General features: G+C 42.7%; 1 protein-coding gene across 1 annotated transcript; it reads left to right on the top strand.

Moving 5' to 3' along the window:
• Nucleotides 1-3,103: 3,103 nt before the first annotated feature.
• LOC143291407 (uncharacterized) lies at nucleotides 3,104-8,457 on the top strand. Its single transcript, XM_076601247.1, has 4 exons — nucleotides 3,104-3,230; nucleotides 4,544-4,713; nucleotides 5,556-5,675; nucleotides 8,431-8,457. Exons 1-4 carry the CDS (start codon nucleotides 3,104-3,106, stop codon nucleotides 8,455-8,457), a joined length of 444 nt encoding a protein of 147 aa, XP_076457362.1.
• The last annotated feature ends 1,395 nt before the right edge of the window (nucleotides 8,458-9,852 follow it).

Genomic DNA, 9,852 nt, shown 5'->3' with positions numbered 1-9,852 from the left:
AAAAAAAAAACAAAAATTACGGAAATGAGTGTGTGGCCACATGATGTGAGTGTGTTCACGTGACAGTGACGTAGCAGTGGATAACAGGTGTTTCCGCTACGAACTGAAGGGGTTTAAAAGTCTCCCCCACGCACGAGGTATCGCCATTGTTCACTCTACTCGTGGAAGGACTATACACAACTTGGTAGCGAGAAGACTCTGAGCGGAGACCGGTTAAGAGAAACAAGGTGAGAGCGACTGAACGGAGTGGTGTGGTGTTTGAGAGAGAGAGAGAGAGAGAGAGTGTGTGTGTGTGTGTGTCTGGAAACTTGACCATGTGAAGTTTTATTGTATTTTATTTTATTTTTATAATTTCATTTCCAGGTAAGAGTTTTTAAACAGCTCAGTGCAGTAACGCACAGTATAGGTGTATACAGTATGTCCACCCAACTGAGATCGCCATGATCTCCTCAACTCCAGTGGACTGAACAGCAAAGGGCTTATTGCTGTGCTGTGTGTACTATATACTGTGCTGTGCTGTGCTGTGCTATCCTGCTTAATTGGTTGTAAGACAGGTTTATATTATCATTGTTGCCTTCATTTTGTCATTGTCTTTGTGTGTGTGATGGAATTAATTGATCTGATGTGCGGTGAAATGTATCGATCATTTGTGTATATTTCTAGAATGTGCCTGATTTGACGTAACGTTCCGCACTTTTTTTCTTCATTTTTTCTTCTTCTTCTTTTTCTTAAGAACCAGAATCAGATTCAATGGAAAAAAAAAAAAAAAAAAAAATTAAGCTATCTTCTCAGTAAAAGAAATGATCGATTAAAAAAAAAATTAAACATCTCTGGTAATAAATGAATAGATGAATAAATAAATGAATAAACACAAATAAATGAATAAATAGATAAATAAATGAATGACATTAAAAAAAAATTAAAGCGTGAGAAGGTCCTATTGATTCTTTTTCCTTGCTGAATCATTTCATTCGGAAACAATCATCATTGAACATAAAGCAATGTTCGTTTTCTTTGTTTCGCTATGAGTTACGGTACTTTTGGTTGTTTTATTCATCTCGATCTCTGTCTCTTGACGCACAGTAAAAGACCCTAAGGCAACATAGGGGTCGTCTCTGGCAAATTTATTTTGAAAAATACACTTTGATTAGGAAAACTAAAATACGCTTGACTTGTATACAGTCACAGAATAAAGTGGCGCCACGCTGTTGCGACGCGCTCACACACACCCACGAAGAGTGGCTCGCATTTCACACAGAGAAATTTGTTGTACGAAAAACTGTAATTAATCAGACCACCACCGCACGCCGCAGCACACCACACCACACCACACAACACACCACGCCAACACCAGCACCCACAAACACCAACACAACACACACTCCAGCGCACAACACAACACACAACGCCACGCCGTCACACAGCACACAGCACACCACACCACACAACACACCACGCCAACACCAGTACCCACAAGCACCAACACAACACACCATCACACAACACACAGTACAGCGCACAACACAACACACAACGCCACGCCGTCACACAGCACACCACACCACACCACACCACACAACACACCACGCCAACACCAGCACCCACAAGCACCAACACAACACACCATCACACAACACACAGTACAGCGCACAACACAACACACAACGCCACGCCGTCACACAGCACACCACACCACACCACACAACACACCACGCCAACACCAGCACCCACAAGCACCAACACAACACACCATCACACAACACACACTACAGCGCACAACACAACACACAACGCCACGCCGTCACACAGCACACCACACCACACCACACAACACACCACGCCAACACCAGTACCCACAAGCACCAACACAACACACCATCACACAACACACACTACAGCGCACAACACAACACACAACGCCACGCCGTCACACAGCACACCACACAACACACAACACACCACGCCAACACCAGCACCCACAAGCACCAACACAACACACCATCACACAACACACAGTACAGCGCACAACGCCACGCCGTCACACAGCACACCACACCACACCACACAACACACCACGCCAACACCAGTACCCACAAGCACCAACACAACACACACTACAGCGCACAACACACAACGCCACGCCGTCACACAACACACAGCACACCACAACACGTTTTCTTAGACTGGACGCTAATAACTATGACATCGGTCAGTCAGTTGTATCAGTTGGGGTGGTCGTGTAGTGGGTATCTCCACAGTGGCCAATCCATTACGTAACTTGTCAGGGCTAGCTTGTGAGACAACACTCATGCAATGTTTGTTTGCTCACAGTGTCGGACTCGCTGACTCGCGAGCCGGTCAGTTTCAGTTTCAGTTTCAGTAGCTTTAAGGAGGAGTCACTGCGTTCGGACAAATCCATATACGCTACACCACATCTGCCAAGCAGATGCCTGACCAGCAGCGTAACCCAACGCGCTTAGTCAGGCCTTGAGAATAAATAAATAAATTTAAAAAAAATAAATAAATAAATAAAATAATAATAATAAATAAATAAATAAATTAAAATAAAATAAATAAAAAATAAAGAAATAAATAAATACATTAAAAAGAAGAACTACTACTACCAATAATAATATGTATAAGGCGCAAAAACTTGATAAAGTCATATATAAGCGTACAAAAATTTTTAATAAAATAAAATAAAATAAAATAAATAAATAACACGGTCACACAAGTTAAACACATTGGATGGGGCGTTTTGTAGTGGGAGCGTTGGGGTCACAGACTTGAAACAATCTGTAAGTTCGTGTGTTGGAGGTGGTAAGGGGGAGGGGGTGTGGGGGGGGTGGAGACGGGGGGCCGGAGGGGTAGGGGGGCAGGGCCTGGATGCAGTGGGTAGGGGGTGGGGGAGGGATGGCATAGAGAAGGGAGACACAATAGGAAAATGGGACAAGTGTGAGAGCGAGTGTATTCTGAGGCTGTAGGACCTTTGTTTAACCTGATTCATATTTTTTTTAATTTATTTATATTATCTATTTATTCTTTTTTTTTTTCCTTTTTTTTTTTTTTGTATCTGTTTGTTTCAGTGTAACCAATCCAAAACATGGAAGCAGACTCGTACAGGGGAAACAGGCTGTGTCTGATCGGTCCTTTGGCATCCGGTAAAACGTCGTTGAGGTTCCGCTTCAACGGGAAGGAGTTCATAGAGAACAAGTCCCGGGCGACAGTGGGTGGGTGCCTATTGATTGATTGACTGACTGACTGATTGATTGGTTGGTTGACATGGATACTTATTTAGCGCCTACTTTCTGTCAGAGATCAAGTTCTTGGCGCTTTACAGACACGGGAGTCATTTGCACAACGGGCTGCGTGCGATGGGTAGAGACGACTGATATAGATAGCTGCTTTCAGCTTTCAGGCGCTCATCATTCGTTTCTTGTGTCATTCAGTCAGGTTTCAGTGAAACACACACACACACACACACACACACACACACACACATATTCATACACGCACACAGAGACACGCACGCACAAAACACACACACACACACACACGCACAGAGACACACACACTATGCTGCTGGGAGCGCATATGGATTGTCTGAAGGCAGTGACGCCTCCTTGAGAAAGTTAAACTCTGCTGTACCGTACTGCACTGCATTGTGCTGTTGTGTACTGTGCACTGTATTCCAGTGTTACGAGTGTATAATCTACTGCACTGAGCTTTATTACTCGGTTCTGTAATGAAGTATTGGGTTATGAGTGGAGTGATGGCCTAGAGGTAACGCGTCCGCATAGGAAGCGAGAGAATCTGAGCGCGCTGGTTCGAATCACGGCTCAGCCGCCGATATTTTTTCTCCCTCCACTAGACCTTGAATGGTGGTCTGGACGCTAGTCATTCGGATGAGGGACTTAGTGCACATAGCTCACGTAAAAGAATCCACGGCAACAAAAGGATTGTTCCTGGCAAAATTCTGTTGAAAAATCCACTTTGATAGGGAAAAAAAACAAATAAAACTGCACGCAGGAAAAATACAAAAGAATGGGTGGCCCTGTAGTGTAGCGACGCGCTCTCCCTGGGGAGAACAGCCCAAATTTCACACTGAGAAATCTGTTGTGATAAAAAAAAAAAGAAAGAAATACAAACACAAACAATAGTAATTTGTACCGAACTGCAGGCTCGGAGGTTATTTTCAAGGCCTGACTAAGCGCGTTGGGTTACGCTGCTGGTCAGGCATCTGCTTGGCAGATGTGGTGTAGCGTATATGGTTTTGTCCGAACGCAGTGACGCCTCCTTGAGCTACTGAAACTGAAACCGAACTGCACAGCTTAATTGCAAACCCTGTAGTGTAGCGACGCGCTCTCCCTGGGGAGAACAGCCCAAATTTCAAACAGAGAAATCTGTTGTGATAAAAAAGAAAAAAGAAAAAAAAACAAAACAAACACAAATACAAACAATAGTAATTTGTACCGAACTGCACAGCTTAATTGTAAACTGTACTATACCGTTCGATGACGTGGTTTTTCTTTGTATCTTTCAGCATGTCAGGCCACGCACACCTTTTTCCCTACCCACAATGATCCAGAAAACCGGCATCTAAAAATATTCGTTGACGACACTTCCGGGGAAGAGCGCTTCCGGAATTGCGTCACCAACATCTTCATCCGCTATGCGCAGTGCGTGCTGCTGTGCTTCGACCTGTCTGATCCGGTGGGTTGCAGTAATGTAATGTAATGTAATGTAATGTAATGTTTTGTCTTGTCTGATTAAATCTTCAATGTTCAACCCATCCTTCTTTATGTGCTTTTTTTTTTCTTCCATTTTATATCTCGTACAATGTAATGCAATGTCATTAAATCTTCAAAGTTTCATTCATCCTTCTCTTTTCATTTTATATCCGGCACAACAGACATATTTGTAGTAGTAGTAGTAGTAGTAGTAGTAGTAGTAGTTGTTGTTGTTGTCATTGTACTTGTTGTTGTTGTAATCTTTCTCAGTTTTGTGTCATAATTAATTTGTTCGTCGTTAGTTTCTTGTGCTTGTGCTATGTCCCTTACAACCAGGATTCCTACGTCGAGACCCAGACCTAGCAGTAGTTGTAGTTGTAGTTGTAGTTACTGTTGTAATCTTTCTCCTAATTTTCATACCGAGATTCGAACCGTCGGTCTTAGGGTCCCGGGTTCGAATATCGGTAAAGGCGCCTGATGGATAAAGGGAGGACATTTTTCCGATCTCCCAGGTCAACATGTGCTAGTGCCTGAACCTCCTTCGTGTGTATACGCAAGCAGAAGATCAAAAGCGTACGTTAAAAACCCTGTAACCCATGTCAGCGTTCGGTGGGTATTGGAAACAAGAACAGACCCAGCATGTACACCTCCGGAAAACGGAGTATGGTTGCCTACATGGCGGGGTTAAAAAAAAAAAAAAGTCATACACGTAAAAGCCCACTCGTGTACATACGAGTGAACGTTGGAGTTGCAGCCCACGAACGAAGTAGACAAACCGTATTTTGTTTCGTTGTTCATTCCTTGTACTCTGTCCTGTACAACCAGGATTCCTACCTCGAGGCCCAGGTCTCCTGGTTGCCATGGGTAACGCACCAATGCGGCAGCGAAGCCAAGGTGATAGTGGTGGGGCTCAAGTCAGATCTGGAACGTCAAGTGCCCTTGAAGGTAGTGTGTGCTGTGGTGTGATGTGTGTTGTGTGGTGGTGGTGGTGGTGGTGTACTGTGTTGTGGTGTGTACGTGTGTGTGTGTGTGTGTGTGTGTGTGTGTGTGTGTGTGTGTGTGTGTGTGTGTGTGTGTGTGCCAACACAAAACTGCATTAGCGTTGAGACAAGGTGTACGTTGAACTCAATCGAGTAGAAAAGTAACCTTTACAATGATTTTGCGTAACACACACACACACACACACACACACACACACACACACACACATATATATATATATGTGTGTGTGTGTGTGTGTGTGTGTGTGTGTGGAGAGAGAGAGAGAGAGGGAGAGAGAGAGACTGAGAGAAAAATTTTATTTTATTCATCTATTTATTTATTTACCACTTTATCCATTTTTACGAATTTTGCCAGCTGCAACAAAATTGTCTTATTCTTTATTGTAAATAGACCAGAGAACTTTCTTAGATCCATTGTTAGTTCGTGTCTTATGTTTGCTTGTTTATTTATTTTAAGAAAATCATTTATCTTTTTGTTTATATATTTTGATATAGTCAGTCATTTATTTGTCTATTAAACTATTCACTATTTATCCAGTCATGTATAAAGATTTACCTGTTTATCTATTAGTCTGCTCGCTTTTGTGTTTTTGAAAATTATTATCCAACTATTCATACATTCATTTCAGTATTTCACCTATTTATTCATTGTTCATTTGCTCTTTTAGAGTATTATCTTTAATTAGTTATTTAGTCATTTATTTTGAATTTTCATTTCTGTTTGTGTCTTTAGATAACATTATAGATAGGTAGATAGACAGACAGACACAGTCATTAATATATAAACTGAAGATAGATAAGTTGATTGGCTAAATGACTGATTGATTAGTTGATTATTTGATGCACAAGTGGACTGATGTGATTGGTATGATATCGATTAAGAGAGAGAAAGAGAGAGAGAGAGAGATTGATTGACCGATTGACTGATTGATCGTTTTTTTCCCACCATGGGTTTCAGGAGGTTGTGCATGGTATGATATAATATGATTGATCGATTGATTAATTGATTGGTTGGTTGGTTGGTTGGTTTCCAACCCCGGTTTCAGGACGTACTGGCGTGGACGAAAGAAAAAGGCCTGGAGTACTTTGAGACATCCTCAAAGTTGGGCAGCGGTATTGCTGATCTGGAAAAGCATATCGGTCTGTAGTTCTGTGTGTGTGTGTTCGTGTGTGTGTGTGTGAATGTGTGTGTGTGTGTGTGTGTGTGTGTGTGTGTGTGTGTGTGTGTGTGTGTGTGTTGTCTTCAGTTTAACGTCTTTCCACTTGAAGTGATCTTAGAAGGTGTGTGTGGTGTGTGTGTGTGTGTGTGTTTGTTCATGTGTGTGTGTGTGTGTGTGTGTGTGATTCAAAATCAGCATTGATGGCTTTAAATAATCAATCTTCATCTGAACGAGCAGATATTATGTACGAAATTTTGTATTTAATCCACCAGTTAATTATGCGAGGCTCCGACATTTCACTCTTGTGGGTTCCTGGACATTCTAATCTTCGTGGCAACGAAATGGCCGATTTTTGTGCCAAGGAAGCGGCATCGAACAATTCAGATTCAATCACTCACAATATTCCTATTTCTGTTTCTGAAGCTTGTACTATTCTCTCAACATATATCTGGAATTTCAGACAGAAACAGTTCTTAGAAAACTCAAAAAAGAAGCTTTGGTGGGATCTCTCTCTTCCAACAAGAAAAGGCACGAACCCCCCAGGATCAATTTCCACAAGAAACTTGACACACAGGCTAAGAACTAATGCATGGTTATGCAGATTTTTGAAACCGTCACCACTATGTATTTGTGGTAAGACCCTTGACATCCCACATTTTTTGCTCGAATGTCCAGATACACATTTACATTTCAAACCCCTTCATGATATGATTACAGCCTTTAATCTTCCATTAGTCATGTCCAGCGTTTTTCACCCTAGCAAAGAAAATGGTTGGTCTCTGACAAAAACCGCAGTTGACCTAATTAAAAGCCATCCAATTGGTCGGTTTTTCTAATTTGTTTCATCCCCTTTCTGTTGCAGAGGTTCCCCTCTGTTTTATTTAATCCAAAGTAGTGTTTCGTTTTGGGTGATAGCGTCAGATTTACTTGTAGAGCAAAGTTCCCATTATTCTAATTAGTGGAACTGTTCGACCCTAACATGTAATATGTCGTCTTGATTACATTCCGAAACCTGTGTGTGTGTGTGTTCGTGTGGGTGGGTGGGTGGGTGGGTGTGGGTTTATGTGTGTGTTCGTGTGTTCGTGTGTGTGTGTCTTCGTGTGTGTGCGGGGTGGTTGGGTGGGAGTGGGTGGGTGTGTTTGTGTTCATGTGTATTTGTGTGTGTGTGGGGGGGGGGGGGGGGTTGAGTGTGTGTGTGTGAGTGTGAGTGTGTTATGTTTTTGTGCATAGATCCTCTACCTGCTGGTCACAATTTTGTTTACAAGTTCTTCGTCGAGAGAGAGAGAGAGACTGACCGACCGACAGACACAGCAAACCCCGTTCCTATGACCCTCACACACACTAATACATCCCTCTTCTCCCATCCGTTCCACTCTCTCTCTCTCTCTCTCTCTCTCTCACACACACACACACGCACTCACACACACACACACACACACACACACACACACACACACACACACACACACATACACACACACACACACACACGCACAAGTACTTCGACAACTTACCTGTGTTATGTTTTTGTGGTTGCAGGTTCCTTTTTCGTTCAGCATCGTTTGACTGTCTTCAGTTTGAACATTTCCGTAAGTACCCCCAACCCCACCCCCCTCGCTCTATTCATACTCCCCCACGCCAGCCCCCCCTCCCCCTCGTCCCCCCCCCCCCCCGCACCCCTCCCTCCCTCCCCCCCTGGGTCCCTCGACCCCAGAGAAAAAAAGACTCCTTGCTCTTGAAATCACCGTTTGTTTGGCTAGGTAATATGTTGCGTGTATTGTATTGTATTGTATTGTATTGTATTGTATGGTATGGTATGGTATGGTATGGAATCGTGTCGTGTCGTGTTGTGCCTGTGCTGTGTTGTGTCGAATTGTATGTATTGTATTGCATTGTATCGTAATGCGTTGTGATGCGTTGAATTGCACTGGTTTGCATCGCACCCCCACCGCACCTCATCGCATCACAAAATGTATCGCATTGCATTGCATTGTGTTGTATCATTGTATTCTACTGTATTGTACTGCGTTGCGTCGTATTGTAATGTATTGTATTGCATTGTATTGTATTCTAATCATTGTATTCTATTAACTGGATTGTATTGCGTTGCGTTGTATTGCTTTTTGTTGAAATATATTTCTGTGTGTGAACCTTCGGGGCTGCTCTCCCCGGGGAGAGTGTGTCGTCACGGCGTAGCGCCACCCGCTTTTTTCTTTCGTTTAAAAAAAAAATCATATATGAATTTTATTTATTTATTCATTTATTTTTCTATCAAAGTGGATTTTTCTTCGGAATTTTGCCAGGTATAAACCTCAGTTCCTTTTTTGCCACGTATAACCCATTTTTTTGCCGTGTTTTTTTTTTATACATACGCTGGGTGCATTATGCACAAGGGTTTTCTGTATATCTGTTTGTCTGTCAGTATATAGGTATGTATGTCTACATGTATGTATGTGTGCATGTGTAGGTATATGAATGAATTGTGTGTACACCTAGGAATGTATAATATGTTAAACATTACATACTTATTTACTAACTTACACTTTTTTTTTTCTTAATAATCTTTCCTTTCTCTCTTCCGTCGTTCATTTTCATCTTGTTTTATGTATGTGTGTTTTGGTTTCTTCAGGAGGTGGGCAGCAGCTTCGTTCACAGCGCCACACACTCCCTCGCAGCGTCCTGTGAGTCCACACCACCCCAACCCAAGTGGAAGCGCCGTCTGAAATGCGATTGTTGAGGGTGCATTGGAACTGGACGCACGTGTGCTGTGTGTGTGTGGGCGGAGGGTGAGGTGTGTGTGTGTGTGTGTGTGTGTGTGTGAGAGAGAGAGAGAGAGAGAGAGAGAGAGAGACCCCAGCAGTGATGCATTGCTGTTTCTTTATATGAAAATAAAGCAATATTTTCCCAATCTTTTCTGTCACTCTGTGTGTGTTTGTGTGTGTGTGAAAGAGAGGAAGTTTT

This window comes from Babylonia areolata, chromosome 17, assembly GCF_041734735.1.
Source record: "Babylonia areolata isolate BAREFJ2019XMU chromosome 17, ASM4173473v1, whole genome shotgun sequence".
Taxonomy (NCBI): Eukaryota; Metazoa; Mollusca; class Gastropoda; order Neogastropoda; family Buccinidae; genus Babylonia; species Babylonia areolata.
Note: the sequence above shows the minus strand (reverse complement) of the source record. Positions and strands in the feature narration are given on the sequence as shown.

Excerpts from the sequence above, each read along its gene's own strand:
- LOC143291407 (XM_076601247.1), top strand. The coding sequence starts at position 3,104 with ATGGAAGCAGACTCGTACAGGGGAAACAGGCTGTGTCTGATCGGTCCT. Across the intron at positions 4,714-5,555 it reads GCTTCGACCTGTCTGATCCG|GATTCCTACCTCGAGGCCCA; the intron begins GTGGGTTGCAGT and ends CTGTACAACCAG. Across the intron at positions 5,676-8,430 it reads AACGTCAAGTGCCCTTGAAG|GTTCCTTTTTCGTTCAGCAT; the intron begins GTAGTGTGTGCT and ends TTGTGGTTGCAG.